Raw genomic sequence first — 18,838 nt, forward strand, 5'->3', positions numbered from 1 at the left:
TCGGGCTGCCTCTGTGGGCGAGCACAATACCAGCCTGAATCTGTCCAGGATACAGTGACGTCTCATGTTGCCCCCCAAAATCCCCCATTTGAGACCAAAAAAACATTTGTCAAGGCCTCTCATGGAGAAGGGGGATTTACATGGCCTTTGCAGATTACTCCTCATTTTTCAAAAGCAGACTGATGGTTCCAAACTATTCAATGATAGACGGGACAAAGCCTTCGCTCGGAGACATGATAATGATGCAGCCTCTGTGATTGCAGCAGCGAGTCAAGACCAGACCTTTGTCATAAAGAAAATGTAATTTCAGGGCGGCACTAAGCCTTTGTGTTATTTTGTTTTGTTTTTGTACGCGTGTAAACATGGACAGCACTGTTGCAGAGGATGAGCTGGCAAACAGGCAAAGGAGCTCAAAGTTGGGGAAGGGTTCCACCTACTGGCCAACATCAGGAGCTGCCCAACTGATCAAAGCAAGCGGTTTTCCAGCTGGGATAATATTTCAAAGAACAGAGACATTTTACATGACATTCTAATCTGCCATCTGCTCTATTCAGCCTGGATCATTAATTTTGCTTCTGACGTTAGGCTTGTTTGACCTTTATTTTAACATTCAGCCAGCGCTTCATTAACACATTTGATATGTTAATAACTTGTTTATTTTTAATGTGCTGAAAAATTCCTCCTTCAGTAAACAAATCTGGATTCTCCAGGGGGATGAGCGAAAGAAAAGTTGTCTCCCACAGCCTGTGTTTGAGTGTAAACTAAAAGGCCAGAGGACAGAGTAAATACATCTTTTGTTCTGGGATCCCTGCACTGAGACAGTAGAGATCAATTCAAAGATGCAGAAAGCTGTGGGAGAGTCAAAGCACTCTTTCATCCCACTGCCATGACCACTGATGTGTCTGCTCCTTTATCTCCCTCTCCCACACGGCTCTACCGCTCTCACCGCAGCTCGGCTCACCCTGCCCACCCTCCACACCAGTGCTGAAATCCATTTTATGCCCTTTGGGATAATAAACACAAACAAAAACACCTCAAAGACACTGGCAGGGTTAAGAGGTTTAATCTGTAATTCTGATTCTGATTATTACATAGAAATAAAATTCACCATACGAAGCAGGGATTGACAAAGTTTTACTTAAAGACAAATATACAGTAAATATGCATCATTATAATATGAAAGCAAAAAATATTTGCATAAATATTTGACTCATTATGGGCAAATAGCCAGAGTTAGTCAAGCATCCCTCAGCTGAATCCTTTTAGATACAATCACCGTGGCAACATGTAATGACCCTTCTTGGTTGATTCAGTGGCTCTTGATTTGCTAAAGTTCTGAAAAATATCGAACATTAGCTGACTCTCGTCTCTGGACATTTTCATTAATTTCTCAGGGAACATGACAGATCTTGGTAGAGGTAATTGGTCCAATTATAAATATGTTTAAAACTATCTAAGACATAATTATCTCAACTCTGCAGAGTGGGGATTATGCTGCAGATTCTCTCTTGGTAAAATGAATGCAGCAAGTTTTGCCTAAAGGTCTCCTAAAGGGAGATGATGAGCCCCCCCCCCCCCCCCCCCTTTGACATCACACAGCACAATAGTGCTTTGGTGATCAGTTGTGTTTGAAAAGTCATGATTCAAAAGGAAACAATGGTTGACATTTGCTTTGTAAACCAAACATTGCCGACATTGACTCTTGGCTATCTGAAACCACCCGTCATTGTCCTGCAGTCCCTCATAGAGAGGAACACATCCACAGCTGCAGTCGACCTTCAAACACAGCAAAATGTACAGGGTGATTTCATCATTAATGCGTCACTCATGATCTCACAGTGTGATTCATTCTCTTTCAGCAGAAAGTGTTCTCAGAAATGATCTCACTACTGTAAAAGGCATCGCATCTCAAACTAGAAATACAGTTTTGTAGTCACCTGCCAGACTGACCTTTGACCTTTCATCAACAAAATCTTTTCAGTTCATCTTGGTATTCAAGTGAATATTTGTGCTAACTGTGCTAAATTTGGTGAAATAGTAACAGAGCATCCCAAAAATGTTATATTTGTGTGAAATAACAGTCACTCTCAACACTCTCAAGAGATGTCATGTTAAAGTGTGGTTACCACAACCTTTGACCACAAAAAAACGTCTTAGGTCATCCCTGAGTCCCAGTGGAGGTTTCTACCAAAATGAAGAAATTCCATTAAAGCATTCCAAAGATACCACGACCAAAATCTGCGACCTTGACTTTGGCTTTCGCCCACTAACGTCTTCATCCTAAGTCCCAGTAGACATTTGTGCCAAATTTGATGTTGCTTTGATTGTTAGATGACAGCGATCTTGACCTTTGACCACCAAAATGTTTTCGGTCCATTCAGTCAATGTTTGTACCGTATCTGGAGAAATGCCCCGTTGCTGGGATACCGTGTTAACGAGGACAGGAGAGATAGACTTTTTTCATTTAAAATATTGATGCACTTGGTCTTGCTTTGTATGAACCTTTTCCTAAATTGTGTCAGTCACTTTCTGCTCTGACGCAAGAGGATTTAAAAAAAACAACAACACCAAAATAGACGTGAGGAAGAGAAGTATTTCACAAGTTTTTCTGCTGGTCTGAGCCCAGAGGGTACCAACCCAGACAGAGTACTATGTCTCCATTAGTATTGTGAAATATGTGTACAAATATTTACATCTATCCTTTTCTTCTATAATGATCTTAGTTGGACATGTACTTATTTCTTTCGCTTGTAAAGAACCTTAGCTGGACATGTGAGCGCTCATGATTTCCCCGGTAATCCGTTACGGTTTATCCCGCTCACCTCTGCGTTGAGAGAAAATTCCACAAACTAAATGGATGTCAAATGTCAGACGTTACTTCACCCTCATACCTTTGAACTGGGACACTTCTAAAAATACTGCACTCCTCTGAGAAATGTTCCAGAACATTCAGTGTCTACATCAGGTTCCCTCCCTCCTTCCAATTTTTTTTTCCCTTCTGACACTTGTGAGAAAAAGATGTTTGACAAGTGGCCTCGCACTTTTTAAAATAGCATTCATCTGTTCTGTGTTTCATCCTGCTGGGACTGACAGAGCAGTTCACTCTCTCTGAGGCGGACGAAAATACTAAGGTCTGCTGTATCCTCTCATCCAGGAGTTTTCATAGTCTGAAATGGTGGGCCTCCCCTTGGACCCACACTTGGATTAATGCGCCCCTCTTATACACTTATACTTTATATTCTGGATGAATATAGGCTGTAGCATCATTCTTTTGTGTTTTTTGATTCCATAGACAGACAAATATCTGAATATTGTTGTTAAAATCATCTCGCACTACACTTAACATATGAAGAGAGTCTGTCCTGAGCTACTTATTAGTTTCTGGCTCTTGGAAAGTAGGGAAAACAGTAATATTTTACCCTAATTACTGCCTCTATACAGCATATCTCTGAACAAATAACACGCACAGGGGCTATTAAATATCATATCTTTTGATATCATTTATGTGGGACAAAGAGCTACATTCACTGAGATTCCCCCTGAAACTGTATGGAGACCCCCTGGGGAGACCCACCTCACAATATTAAAAACCTCTGTACCACTTCACCTTATATATTAAGATTTATGCCAATATTTGAACTTGCTAGATTTTGCCTTGTGTGTCTATTGTGCATTAAAATCAATCTGCAGTGTAAACCCACACTAACATTGATTGGCCATTGTGTCAGGCATTTTGGGGTGATCTGGCAGCAGCGAATCAGCACCACGGAGAGCTCCTGCTTCCACCCGTCGTCACGGGCAACGCCCCGGTAGTAGCGTGTGTGGCGCTTACTACGTCACTGACTGTCATGGGGGTGGGGTGGGGGTGGGGGGTGCTAACATTTTTTATAAACAAACAACACAACGATAAACAGCCTCATATTACATGTTTGAGAGGTTTATGCAGGTCTGCTAAAAATGCTTACACGCATGTGCTCTGCGTCGCTTAGCAACCACGTTTGGCTGCTGGTCAAACAACAAAATGACAGGTTTAGCTAGCATGGATTAGATTAGCTAGTTTAATTGGTGGAGATAACTTGAAGGTACGTTTGCTATTTTTTTATTTATATTATTTTTATTCAATTTATTGTTTCCCATATTTTCTTCTTTTGTTCCTCATTCACAAAGCAGCATCCTGTGTGTGTGTGCGTGTGTGTGTGTGTGTGTGTGTATGTGTGTGTGTTTGCGCGCGCGCGCGCGCACTGCAGCCCTGACAGAAATAGGCGCCTGGCCCTTTAAGGGTTATGTAGCAGGGCTAGTCGATGTAGGACGAGCCGACCGTGCGTCTGTCTGCCTGCCTGCCTGCGCTCCCTCCCGCTGCCATCTCCATCATGGCCTCCACGGAGACGCCACCGACACCGCCGAGGATGAACCGACCAGCCAGCGGCCCTTCTCTTCCCGAGGCAGAGACGGACGTCAAACCGAAGCAGAGGCACCGGTAGAGGCGAGCCGCGCCGGGGAGAGCCGCCTCACATCCCATGCCACCCCGGTCTCCCCCATGCCTTCGTTCAAAACCAAGTCCAGCTATTCGATAAAGAGGGGTGCGAACCCGGGCGGCGGCGGCAGAAACATGACAACGGACCGGGATTATTCTGTTAATCTGTCGGTGCAGCAAGTGCTGAGCCTTTGGGTGCAAGGGACGGCGCTGCACCACTTCACAGGTATGCGGAGCGAAGGGTGCCGTTGGTGTTCATGTGTGTAGAGAGTCATCTCCATCAGCAGCATGGGTGCTGTTCTAAGGCAGCATGCTGCTCCCATGCTTAGTGAGCAGAAAGACCCCCCCCCCCCCCCTTACACTACTACTATAATCATAGAAGTGAGATTGAGACAAGAAAAAAAATGTCAGTCCTATACTTTGTCCATTCCTGCAGGGTCAGTGGATGAAGATCCCTCCATGATTCTCTCTGCTGCGTGATGTCTGTGGAGTAAATAGTAAATATGGTAAATGGGAGGTGTTTACCCCCCTTTTTTTTCTGTCTTGCTGTCCCGTTATCAAGAACCAATTAGAGATTGAATCAGGATGTAAAGGTGTGAGAGATGGAGGGAGTTCAAAGCCAGCCTTTTCTCCACATAGTTTAAAATGGTTCAACCAGGCGATGGAGATTCATGGTGTTCATGGACAGCTGGTCATCATCTTCACTATTGATGATGATGATAATTTTTATGCTGATGCTGCAAACCAGTCCAGAGCTGCAATGATTTATCGATTGATGGAACATTCACCACCAACTACTTTTATCATTTTATTGTTTGTTTGCAAGCACAGATATCCAATATTATATAATATAAGGTTCTGGACTCTTTGATTGTCTGGGTTTGTTGCCTTTGTTGCCATTTATGACAGAAAATCAAGAGTCTCGTCAAAAGAAGACATTACAAAATGGAGACTAGCGTTTTTCAAAATTTCCTGACCTCATCGTGAATTGTGGGAATAGATTAACCTCTGGTGGACCTGGTGGCTGCTTGATTACGTTTTGAAGGCTGTTCTCAGGTAACGGCAAGGAGGACGCATGCAGTTTCTGGAGGTTTTGTTCAGATACGTCCATACGGATTACAGGAGGACATTAAGGACTAGACGAACAGCATGAAGGCAGTTTTATCTTTTCCTTTCCAGACAAGCTTCACTTCCTGCACATCAACTTGACGTAGCTAAATTATAGGACGCCATCTATTCTAAACCTTGTCACTGTTAGACAGGCTAAATGTACCAGCTGATGTGTACAGGAACAACAGGATAGTTATGTCGTATAAACACCAGATAACATGAATTCCTGCCTGCTGAACAAGAGCAGGGCAAAGGCGGACATGTAGTCTGAGCTGACTTGGCATGGAGCCGTCTTATGAAATGCAGCTGACATCCTGTGTTGAGAAACGCGTCAGGCCAGAGGTAGTTGATGGTGCTGAGTCAGCAGGAAGCTACATGTAGAAGTTTTGTGGATGCAGAGGCAGCAGCAGTGAGTGTAGGGAATCTGTGACGAGCTGCTGCGACAAGCTGACATAGGACTTGGGTAAGCAGGGGGGCATGGATCTGCCACCTGATCCCCCTGCGTGCGCACACACACACACACACACACACACACACACTAACATACTCGTCAACCCCACAGTTCACCAGCCAGGTGAAAAATGACCTCCTGAGACATGAGATAAGGTCAGGGGGAGGATGTGTGAGCCCACAACAACAACTCTACAAGTAAAGTTGAAGATACGACAACCTTTCGCCCTTTCTTTTGTAGCTCTGGGGAACTGCTTAAACAAATGGATTTCCTGTTTATGATTTGCGGGCTTGCAGCAGTTTCACTTCAGCTTAGCATGAAGGTGACATGTTTGCTTTTTGGTTTGCAAATATTAGACATGCATTTGTCTTTTCTTTCTTGTAGGTTCAACTTTAACAAGTTTGAGTTTATTTCCATCCATTGATAGAGAACAAAAGCAAAACACCTTCGTGGTTCAGGCTCTGGGTGTTTATCCCCTCAGCCTCCCCTCATCTTCAACACCATCTCTTTCTTATGACACACACTGTTATTTTGAGATGACTCTATTCCGACCTGTTTCTTCTAACGCCGCTCTAGGACAGGTGCTCATTTACAAGCCAGTCGAGTCTCCTTTTTAAGGTTGTTTTACACAAATAAAGACAAAGGCAGCAAGAAAAAAAAGACAAACTATCAGATCTTTAATTAAGGTCCACAAGAGACAAGACGGAGGAATTAAAGGAAGTATTAGGAAACTGTCAAAACATTATATTGAGGTTGCTTTGAATATCTTCTTCACTTTAGCAGATTTTATTGGGACTAGAGGTAGGCTATTTGGTATAGATTTAAGAATGTAGTTGGCTATTTTAATAGAATGTATTTTTTATGATAGAGATATTAAAATAATGCCATCAAATGTTATATTCTGTAGCTCAGAGTTTTAGTGCTATGCAAACTCAGATAATGAGCTCTTTATCCTAACATCATCAAATGATAAACAATAAAAGTTGGCTAAAAAAAATCAGGATAAAATCATGAAAATATTAAGTTTCTTTCCTAAAAGTGCAAGTAATCTTTTTTTTTTTTAAATACCTCATCATTAAGTCGACTTTGAATTTACTGAAATTTTCCTGACCGTTATTTTTGTACTATAGACATCAGTCACATTTTTTGGAAATGAGGCGGGTAACAACTGTTTATGCAGAATAATTAAAAATGACACAACAGGGGTCCTGCTTGATGTGTCGGTCGTGGGACAAAGACCTCAGCAGCCGCTGTATCTGGACCAGTTGGCCACGTCTCCCTCTTCCTCCACGCGGGGACAAAGTCATTCTTCCTCCTGATGGGTGAACTCAGCACCCCTGCAAGAGCGCCAAGTTCTGGCTCCTGCGCTATTTCCACTTCTCCTGTGGACTCTCTGACCTCTTATCCAAAAATGTGACCCCTGCTTCTTTTTTCTTTTTTTCTTTTTTAATGCGTTCTTGTTGACAGGCGAGCTCTAAAGCTGCCGTGCTGACAAAGACCTGGGTCTGTAGTGGCGGATTAACAGAATTTAATGCCGTGCTTTGACTGTGTCGGGCTGGTTGAGATCTCTGAACATGACGCAGCACTCGAGCATCTGTAGCTTCAGCTCTCTGATCCGTGACCACCTGCACTGCTGTCTGTCCCCTGATATGAAACGAACCTCTGGAGCAGTAACCTGCCTAAAGAGATGTCTTTTATTTCTTCCTCAAAAATATGACCTTTATTCTTGTTAATCTGTCCCACAAAGGTTTTAATTTACCAGCAAAATTAACCGAAAATGTCCATGGCAGGTTATATTTTGTTGCTTCAGCTTGGGGGGGGGGGGGGGGGGGGGGTTGTATTCAGTGTTGATCCTGGTGGTCGGGGGACAGGATAGTGCTTATGGGTCAAGTCCTCCTGTGGCCTCTCCTACATAGAGCATAGTGTAAATCCACCGCGGCTTATGTAGGATGACAGATGCAGCTGGGTCCAGATGCAGGCTGGGATGTGTCACCCTACCCTCCCTGTGTCTACCCCTTTTTGTCCCGTCTCCTAGAGTAGACGGCGCCGGCTGTAACGAGACAGCTACGGTGGATGGTGGCCTGCCTGCTCATGCGGGACAAAGAGCTGTTGTGTTGCTGTGCCGTCACATCTCTCACTGCCTGGTCCGACAGCTGATCGCTGGATCAATAAACAGATGTAGGCGCTCAGTCGACCGTGGAACAACGAGGTTAAATGGACATACTAAAAAGCTCCTTCTGGGCTGGAGAAATGCTTCAGAACAGACGGGGATCTGTAAATGTTTACGCCAAACAACAATGTCACACTTCCTGTTTGTATTTTATCCTCCAAGCTAAATAGCCTAACATTCCTTCTCTATAGATTGCCCCCCCCATCTTCCCCCCTTCCTCTCTTGAGCTCTTTTCTTCTCTAATAATCTCACAGTGCTCTGGCTCTTCCTTGCTCCCATGCTGCCAGCGGTTCCAAGCGAGGCCCCTTGCCGGCTAATCAGTGTGATGAGGCTGCGGCCCTTTATGCAAAGACAAAAAGAGAGAGCGATGAAGAGGATAAGAGATCCTGAATGGCACTGACCTCTGATTTGGTCTTACAGAACTGTTTACATTCATTTTTTTCTCATTTAATCTTCCAGACAATATGCTTCCTCCAACATAAGTTGTTTTTGATGGAACTTAAGTTTTACGATTGCCTGCAAAACTGCGCGTCAGTCGTGTTGATGTCGAGTCCAGCTGAAGATGTTCCCGCAAGCTACAGTTTCAGAGCAGATGTTCCATTTATAACTTAATGTCTACACGAGGCTCGTTGCAGCTCAACGGAAATCTCATTCGGGGCGGTTTTGTATGTCTCACCTCAGGTCTATTAGCATGGTTGGCTACCTCTTTACTTTGATTAGCTAAGACATCTATCTAGTAATGGCAATAAAAACCCTCTAACTGATTTTCTGGCCACTTGTGTCAGCAGAAACAAGTAATAGTTTTATCGAAACATCTGTTACATCATCCAGCAGCCAGAGAGAAACATTAGCATTCAGTGAGTTTCTGGCCTCCCAGCTGTGTTTACTCTCAGTCAATTCTTAATGCAGCTTCAGCCGAGAAATGTTCCATTTTCTTCACCTTTTACTGGCTAACTTTGTTGTTCAATGGCGCAGGACGAGTTCTGTACTCTGAGCTTCTGGCTCTTCTGCTGAAAGAAACAGCTGCATCCAGAGTGAATCCAAACAGTAATCAGGCCCTTTCACATTGATTTTGGCAGCTTTAAAGATCAACAAATCTCATACTGGACAGGGTCTATTAAGGGCCAGTGTCTCCATACTGCTGCTTCCAAAATCACACACAAAGCACTACATACACAATATGCAACCCATCTTTCTGCATACTTTGATGTATGGATGTTTTCTGATGCACTACGCTGCGGGCTGAGTCACCTTGATGCATTACCATGGTAACCTGTGTTGAATTTACACTAACCGCACAAGCTGTTGTCAGTGTTGTTGCCACATTAATTTGTGGGATCTACCTGTGAAGTGTCCGCTGCTAACATTTTGAAAATTTCCCTGGAAATAGTAGCATGTCACGTACTAATAGTTGCCAACTAAGAATTACTATTTAGCGTACTGAATAGCATGTTAGCATAGTATAGGCTAGGTGAGTCTCATGTCAACTGTTGCCAATGGTGACGAAGGGCACTCAGTATCTACAGTATTTTGTATCTGTACACCTCAATGTTCCTAATGTACATTAATTCTACATAATAATGATACATCAGTCCAAAAACCTGAAAAACTAACCATATGAGAACATTAGAAATTCCATTCCCAAGTCATTCATGTGAAGAATCTCCATCTTACACAGGAATCTCATTTCGACCGCTTGTATCTGCGATTAAATTTACGATCATGAGCTTAGGGGAGTGACTGAACATGAATAGACAGTTTTTACTTTCTGCCTCATGCTAAGGAAGTTAGCATTTCCTTTCAAGGGACACCACCGCTTTTATCTACCCTGCATTTTCAGCTCCTCTTAGATCCCGTGGAAGCATGCAGACTAAACAGTGTTAGAAATTCAAAAACAGTTGATAAAACTCTTCCCAATAGAAACGTTTGGCACCTTGAATATTGTGGCTGTGAACGCACAGCAGCAACCAACAGCTTCTCTAAACTCCATAAGAACCGTCCCTTCCACTAACACCTGCCTGATAACATCTTGCAGAGTTGACGGAGTAAGAAAGGCTCAGGCCTAATTGGCTGTCACTGATAGGGAATTATGAAGACTGAAAGGTTAAGAGGAAACTGAATCTGGCAGCCTGGGAAGAGTTATTGCAGTGTTATTGAATTATATTGAATCATAAATGTATTACTCTGAGAGCTACCCTCAATTGGATCTATTAGGTCAAAAATTCTTGGGCAACATTGATTTGTTTGTGCGTTTTTGAGTCTATTTCTGATCAAGCTGTCTTGGCTGTGCTGCGTTATCTCCCTCCCTGTCAGAGATGTGGTACTGGGTGTTCCTGTGGTGTCTCTTCTCCTCGCTCTTCCTGCACGGAGCGATGGGTCTGCTCATGTTCGTCATGCTGCAGCGTCACAAGAGGGGTCGCCTCATCACCCTGGTGCTGGTCAGCGTGGGTTTCCTGGCTTCCCTATCTGGAGGCGTCATCACCAGTAAGTGCCTTTTTTTTCCGTTCATCCCTTTTTTTTATTATTTTAGATCGATCTCAATAGTGTTCAGCAACATTCAACCAGAGGAAGACAGGAAGAGACAGGGAGGGAAAGAGAGCGGGATGTAGGGACAACGCATGTTCAACCAGAGGAAAACAGGAGGTGACAGCAAGACACTGAGAGAGGACAAAGACTCCAGAACCTTGTGTTAGATAATAAGATTAAATTATGAGGAAGACAATAAAAGTATTTCAACCAATTAAAAAGATTATTTGGGCCTTGTGGCAACACCTTCACTATCACATTCTAATTATTGCCATGATCAGTAATCCAGTGAGAGATTGAGTTGTTTGGTTTATGGGATTTCCACGGAATGCTCATCACAACTGACCAGGCCCACACAAAACTGTCATTTCAATGTGTCTTAAAAGGTTTAAAATCTGAAGATGTTCAGCGTTCTGTCCTAAGGCAAAGACAGTCAGAGGCTGGAAGCAGTGAGTTTCTAATTAGGGAGATACTCGGGTATTAGAATGTATGCAAAATGCTAATTTTGCACTTATGATGAGAAAATAACTTAAAAGTGGACCAATTGATGCTAAATTAAGATTGTTGCAAAGCAAAATGGAGGACACCAGTAGGTCACAGCTATCAGAAAAGTGACATCAGGTTTTGGAAGAATACCAAAATGACAACCTCAACAACCAAGTCAAGGATACAGCTAGAGATCTGCCGAGCAACTGATGTTGATGGAACAGAGCTAATTGCCAGTTTTGGCATCAACTTTCAGGTCCCATTAGTTTTAATATTGTAACTACATCTGGTAGATGTTCTCTACGTCAGATTTTAGTTGTGTGGAGGCAGGCACTGTCCTGGAGTAGCTTTTACTCTCAGTTTTAGCTTTTCTATCTCGTGAGATGGAGATTATATATTTTGTGTGAAGGATGGTTGGGGTGGTATTGTCACTGCTCTACCGATCCAAACTGATGGCAGCACCAAACAAAAGTCAGTTCGCACTGCCAACATGATCCTGAAAAAGTAGGCAAAGGTGAGTAATTCCAACATTTGCCTGCAAAAGTAAAATACTTTTTATGATGTTGGCAATGTTTTGTCAGTATGGTAAATATTATTTTGATATTTTTCTTTGAACGAGCATGAACGGCCCCGCTGCTGATTGGTTGGGATAATGTTGTCTCAGCTACTTCCTTTATTCCCATTTACAGAGCCAGAACTGTGCATGAGCATGTCAGTGACACACACACACACACACACACACACACACACACACACACACAACAGACAGCTAGTTTAGCACGAGGTGACATTCTGTGTTTTGGATGACAGTCACCAACTCCAGCAAATCACTCGTTAGAAGGTATAAATCTCAGCTTCATCATCGCTTTCTCTTAATAACACAGTCTAGTGGAAAAGCCCTGATTTAAAATTCAGTTTTAAAGGCTTTATTGTGTCTGTAAATAATGTGTTTACTTGGTGAATTCTAATAAATAAGTCTTACTACAGGTTACTAATAATGAACAAACCAAATACTCAGGGACAAAGGCTGCCAACAGCTAGTTTTCCTGGGCACTAACAAAAAAACTCTTGTGCTTCATGTTTTCTGGATGTTGGTCCTTCTGTATGTCCATCCTTCATAACCCTATTTTTTATGTCAAGACTCAAAAGGATGACCTCAGAAAATGTTAGATGTCAAAGGTCAAGGTAACTGTCAGGTTTGAAGCGTGTGCACTTTTTGTGATACGTTCAGACAGAGTGAGACATCTCACATGTGAAAACTTGTCAGTGCTCTCTGGTGGACACATCAAGTAATGGAGAGACACGGTTACTGAATGATGATGTCAAACCTTATTTTGATACAGATGATCTGCGATGAGACGATGTCAGCCTGGCCGATTTACTGGCCCCGTTTTCTCCCCCTCCCCTTTTGTCTTTTTGTATTAGACCAAAAAACAGAGTTTGTTTTCTGGCTGAAGCGGCAGATATTATTTAACTTGTGTTTTGTGTTGCGTCACGCTCCGCTCTCTGTAGTAATGTGAGTAAATAGCCCTAAATCTGTCAGCTAGTAGGGCAGTAGGAGCTCTTCGGGGCTCATTGAGTGAATCAATCTCCCTGGCTGAAGTAAGCTGGCCCCCAAAATAGAACAAGGCTTCATTATTAATGTGTAGCAATCAGGGACGAACCACGATTGACTGTGTGTGCACAGCCTCAGCCTCCACGTACCTGGCTGTCCATCAAAGAGCAGGAGGGCAGAGCGGCACAGTCTCAGCCAAGCAGATGAAAAGTTGACTCTTTTGGACTGGAGATTCATTTCGTGTCCCTCTGCGATTTGATGTGGCTGTCTGTCTCCATGACGATCAGCCTGACACCATATTGTGAGGATACACATGAAAAACTGTTGTGGGGAGTCAGCACAGTGTGTGTCTGAGTGTTGAATAACATCCACACAAGCTTTATGGAGACACACATTAATATCTCTCTCTCTCTCTCTAACACACACACACACACACACACACACACACACACTTGGACTTGACTCCTTCACTGACAAATTAAAAAAGCTATTTGTCCTCCTCATTGTGAGGCGGTGACAGGCCATGACAGACAGCTGTTTGTGTGCCCACCCATTTGTTTACTCAGTGTGTTTGTTGACGCTTCTAGTGTGTATTTTCTCTCTGTCAGGCGCAGCAGTGGCGGGGGTGTACCGTGTGGCAGGGAAGGACATGGCACCGCTGGAGGCTCTAGTGTTCGGCGTGGGCCAGACCACCCTCTCCGTCATCATCTCCTTCTCACGCATCCTGGCCACCCTGTGAAGAAAACCCTCCAGGACAGGCGCAGCCAGTGGAGGTCGAGCGTAACAGAGACTTAAAAGCGCTCGCTGTGGCCAGGTCTGTGGAAGCAGAGTTGCCCTGGACCTTTAGGGCTGGATGCAGGATAGAGACACCCCCCCCCCCCCCCCGAGTCTCTGTTCTGTTGCTGCCACAATCACAAGAGCCCCTTCTCTGCAATTCAGAGGGAACTCAGTGCAGGCGCTTAGTCTTCATGTCAAAGAGCGACGTCAGACGGAGACAGCGCCATCCTCAGCTTCTGGACTGAAAGCCATGTGCGGGGTGTTACATCAGTTCTTTGTGCCAACAGCCTTCTCTGGGACATCCAGATGCCTTTGTGGCCACTGACTCTTGAAGGATTTCTGTTGCACTTGTGGCGGGATTTTATTTTTTAAAGCGATGACCTGTAATGATGATCTGATGAGATCCTCTAGCGATACAAATGCATTTTGGGCACCACAGTTTGTCTGGCTGAAGCAACGCAAGAACAAATGTTGAGTAGTGACGTTTTCAAGAGCCCACCGGTGTTCATCAGCAAAAACAACTTCTCCTCACTAATATCGGCCTCACCTCTTAGTCCTCAAGTGCAGGTTATCATGATCATTCCTGTTCCTTCGAAAGTTGCATTAAACAACTCTCTAGCAAGATGCAGCTTTGGATTTTGGCACCTTCTAACTGCTCTTTGTCGGAGAAATCAGAAGACATGGAGGAGAAAACCAGCATCCGCGCTACATTCGGTTCATCCTGACCAAGTGTTGATTCCTAGTGTGCCAATGAAAATGCCAGTTTCAGTTCAATGGGGCATTTTGAGAGAAATGTTAATTATCTATCCTGTTAAATTGTAGGTGAGGTTGATGCTGAATCCTGGAGATTCTTAGCTTAGCTTAGCTTAGTTTAGCTTAGCATAAAGACAAAATAGCTGCCCTGGCTTCGTCCAGAGACAACACAATCAGCCTATGGGACCTTCAAAGCTCACAGATTGACACATTATACCTTGTTTGTATAATTTCAAGTGAGTCAACCACCAATTTGGGGAGCAGACACACCTCAATGATATTTTCCTGACAACTACAAATACAAAGAATGTTTCACCTAGACAATTGTAATTTACTAATCTTTAGTTGTTGACAGGCAGAAAACCAAACCACCTGTTTCCCCCTTGGCTACGCTAAGCTAATGGTATCCTGGCTCCAGCTTCATGCTCTCATCATCCTCTCAGCAGGAAAGTCGATCAGCATATTTCAGTAAAATGTTCAACCCCCCCCCGCCCCCTGAGAAAATATTAGCCTTGATGGCAAAAAGTATAATAATAATTCTTGATTGAGAGTAAATTATGTGCTGCGCAAAAGATTTGAGTGGTAAAATTCTGAGATTAAAAAAGTCTTAATTGAGAGAAAAACTCCATTGTGACGTAATTTTAAAAAAAGTAAAAATCGCGATGAAAGATAATGTCATAATCATAATTCTGAAGTTTTTTGTCTTGATTTGACTTTGATTTAAAATTTTGATTTTGAGTTTCTGTGTTTTTTTTTTAATCTCATAATTACCGTTGGAACATTATCTTATCATTATTGTTATCAATTCTTTCTTTTTTTTTTGTACTGAAGTAATAGATGCTAGTGTAAAGAAAGTTGCTTTGGAATCACCAACCGCTGCTTGAGTGGGATATTTCAGTCAAACTTCTCTGTGTATGCGAGTCTTCATGCAGATTTTTGTTTTTGGCGATGATGTTGGAATCCAGCCCTCTTTGGCCCGCCGTATTCTTACTAACATGTCTGCACCGCTGTTAACCCCCCGCCCTTCCCTCCCTGTAGACGGTCAGACACATCCTGCTGCTCAGACGGCCATGCTCCAATGGCTCCCTCTTCTGTACCACCCGTTTTTGCTTACAAACCCATGCTCCTTAAGTTTAACTTTGCATATTGCACTGAATTTAATCTGCCTTGTTTTAGCACAGTGTGCGATGATACTACTCTGGATGTGACCCCATTCCCAGAAATCAGCGATAACACACACTTCAGTTTTAGAACAAACTGCAGAGGTTCTTATATAGTATGAAGAATGTTGTTTGGATGAGACTGTTTTTACTCAAGCTGCTGTATTTTGCTGATAATACTGTAGGAACCTGGAGAAACACCGGCTTTCTTCTTTTTAACATTTATTTCATTGTTCACAACATGGCCCGACATGATAAAAGATACTCTTCAACACAGCACCAAACCCAGGGAGGAAGAAGATGGGTTGTAAAAGCCAAAGTATCTCTCATATTCTAGCTTTATTTATCATCTCTCTCTCTCATAGTTTTGACGTTACAGCCAAAATTGAGTTGGTTTATTTAGTTTTTTTTATATATATATATAAACATTTGCACATTGACTCTCCTATTTGTGTTGTGGTAAAAAATTTCATTTTTGATTGTGTCAAAATGAAATGAAATGAAGTGTGTGGTGGGAGAGGTTTTTTTTTTTGTATCTGTAAAGGTAGATGGTGTGTATTTAAATGATGTTATGTAAGTGACACCACTCACCTTCAGTGTCGGTCACGAACACAAGAGGGCGATATTGCACAGAGATGAAGTGGCAGCCTGAGTACAGGGATGATTGTGGAGGAGTGTTTTGATACTGATGAAATGTGAGGAAATTACAAATCCCTTGCCCCCCCCCCCTTAAAAAAGAAACCTTTTAAGGTTTGAAAAATAAGAACTCATTCTTAACCATTATTTTTTTAACCACTGTGCATCACCCATACCACCCGTTTGAATGTTTTAGCTCAATTTCAGGGACCAAAAGTGAGTTGCTGTTGATGACTCACCTGCTGTCATAGCAATGATATCTGTGTGAAGATGTTTCTGCGTGCGTGCGTGGCTGCGTGCATGTGTGTGTGTGATTCACAGGAGATGTGGAAGTGCTGCTGTATTTTGCTGTTGCTCTGTGCGGTTGTGCTTGTGAATACTACTAGTGTAAGAGGATCTTAATTTATTTGCTTTCATTAGTGGGATTGTTCTTTAAATGGAACTCTCAATCGTCAAGCAGGGTGAGGACCTAATTGAAGGTGACACCGTCTTACATAATGAGATTGAAACTGTTTATTTGCTGTTAAAAATGACGGATTAATGCAAACACTGATAGACGCAAACCACTGCTTACATCCTGAGCTGCATATAGGAATAGTCATACGCCACAGTTAGTTCTAACACACCTATTGAAGGGTTTTATAAACCCTTAATTTAGTCTCACAGACGGAAGGTAATGCCTGACAGCTGTTTGTTACTCCTTGCTCCTGATGTCTGCTGTTTACCATTTGAAAATGGCAAAGACTTTAATGTGACAGAGGATAGAAAGTCAATGTCAGATTTGCTTCCTGTCCATACAACTAAATTGAAGGCAAAGAAAATGTCCTACAGTGAGGACTAATCTGTGCTTGAGAACATTTCATGAACAGACACAGAGTCTCAAAGTCAGTGGGGTTTGAAGTTAAGGCCTGAAGTAAATTCTGTGGTTAACACGAGATGAAGATATGAATTTGTTTTGTTTTATGGTAAAGTACCTCAGCAAACACCGCACTAAAGGAGTCTACACAAATGCAAAACCAGTTGTAGCAATGTTGATATCGTGCATCCGTGGTGTAGTTTGATGATAGCATACCGTTAGCTTTGTGCTTCTCTCGACTGCATTTACGCTTCAGAAATGATGAAAGCTCATAAACCTTTGTTATCCACAGAGCTTATTTTTTGCAATAATCCAAAAGCCAGTATAAAAGGGCCACTGCCCTTTGGTCAGAGGAACCTATAGCGATTTTTGATTTGGCCTACAAAAGTATGTCCTCCCTGCAACACTATATACACGCAAACTAACCACCGGATAGTATTTTAGTACTCACCCAGTGCCATGACTTTGATGAATACGAATATGTTTTTATTTTCTGCTCCAAGTTCTGTGATTCAGCCACCGTCTAGTTGCCTGGTTGTCAAGGTGTATAATGTGTGTGTGTGTGTGTGTGTGTGTGTGTGTGTGTGTGTGTGTGTGTAATGCAATATCTAAGGAGATACCCAGCAACTAATAATCCCATCTAGACATTAAAATGCCATCAGATTGCTGCAAGATGCCAAGCTCAATAATCCTCTCTTTTATAGGTGTGTAACTAAAGCTGCCCGCTCAGTCTTGCATCATCAAAATGCCACATATCCCCCCACCACCACCGCCACACCCCCCTCCCCCGCCTGGGACTCTAACTGTGTATCCGCTGTGACTGCATGGCAGTGCAACTCAGATGATATGTGAATGGACTATACGGACAATCCAACAAGAGAAAATGTTGTACAAAACCCAAAGTGGCACTTGTAGATAATGTACAATATGTTCTTTTTTTAATTTTGTACCAGCCAAACAGCTGATATTTATAACTACTGCCTATTTATGTACAAATTGTTCTCCTGTACATACTCGACCGTCAGTTGAAATAAAAAATCTTTTGCAGTATAAATGCTCTGGAGTGCCGTTTACTGACTTACTGTGTCCTCAGCGACGCCGGGGGACCCTCGTCATCTCCTCCTCACCCCATCACCGTTCCTGCACGATCCAACAGACACAGATTTATGAACACACAACTTCTTTGGCCAAAGTAAAAATATTGGTGCTTAGGTACATGAAGTCCGTTTTAGCCGTATGATAAATACGGTATACTTTAATTTGCTCCTCATGCAACACAGAAAACCTGAAGCTACATTATTTTAGGTGTTTATTGATTTTTACAAAAATATAGTATTAAGTGAGTCAGGCAAAGGCAAGTCATTTTTCATTAAAGACGATGGTTTTTGGTGTTGTTTTTTTTTTTAATTTCATGTTTGGATCTTGTACAGCTGCAGATACGTCAAGGTTTTACTGGATTCTATCAAGCTTTTGAGTAAAACCCTCGGGTTTGAGGTGGTCATTTACAAAAATGATTGATTTTTCCGGGGACTTTCAGGGCGAAATGAGTTAACGAACATTAACGCTGAATGTGACTCCGGTGAGTACGTGCACAGCCTCCACGTCGTCCTCATGTCGGGGTGGGTGGGTGCTCGACAGTCGCTACCCTCTGATCGGACGTGATCTTTCTCATGTGCCAGTGTCTAGTGTAAATACTGAAGCGCAGGGCAGAACACGTACAACTTGCAAACACTGCTTTGTCTGTCCCGGCTGGGTTCGAGGAAGTTGGCTATTTTCATTTGATGGTATTATACCTCAAAAAAGCTACGTGAGGCGTCATCATTGTGGTGACAGGGGGCGGACCCCCTAAAACATTCTGATTGTACCCACGACTCCATGACTGAA

The 18,838-nt window shown here is 42.9% G+C and overlaps 1 protein-coding gene across 1 annotated transcript; it reads left to right on the forward strand.

The window, feature by feature from the left end:
• Positions 1-3,865: 3,865 nt before the first annotated feature.
• tmem170b (transmembrane protein 170B) lies at positions 3,866-17,573 on the forward strand. Its single transcript, XM_086193887.1, has 4 exons — positions 3,866-4,082; positions 4,248-4,700; positions 10,519-10,689; positions 13,381-17,573. Exons 2-4 carry the CDS (start codon positions 4,538-4,540, stop codon positions 13,509-13,511), a joined length of 465 nt encoding a protein of 154 aa, XP_086050013.1. The 5' UTR covers positions 3,866-4,082; positions 4,248-4,537; the 3' UTR covers positions 13,512-17,573.
• Positions 17,574-18,838: the final 1,265 nt, after the last annotated feature.

The sequence above is a fragment of the Aulostomus chinensis genome, chromosome 22 (assembly GCF_037954235.1).
Source record: "Aulostomus chinensis isolate RoL2024-O1b breed Wild chromosome 22, RoL_Achi_v1.0, whole genome shotgun sequence".
Taxonomy (NCBI): domain Eukaryota; kingdom Metazoa; phylum Chordata; class Actinopteri; order Syngnathiformes; family Aulostomidae; genus Aulostomus; species Aulostomus chinensis.

Bases quoted from the DNA above. Each gene is read 5' to 3' on its own strand.
- tmem170b (XM_086193887.1), top strand. From the start codon at position 4,538: ATGCCTTCGTTCAAAACCAAGTCCAGCTATTCGATAAAGAGGGGTGCG. The intron at 4,701-10,518 runs GTATGCGGAGCG...CCTCCCTGTCAG, and splicing joins GGCGCTGCACCACTTCACAG to AGATGTGGTACTGGGTGTTC. The intron at 10,690-13,380 runs GTAAGTGCCTTT...TCTCTCTGTCAG, and splicing joins ATCTGGAGGCGTCATCACCA to GCGCAGCAGTGGCGGGGGTG.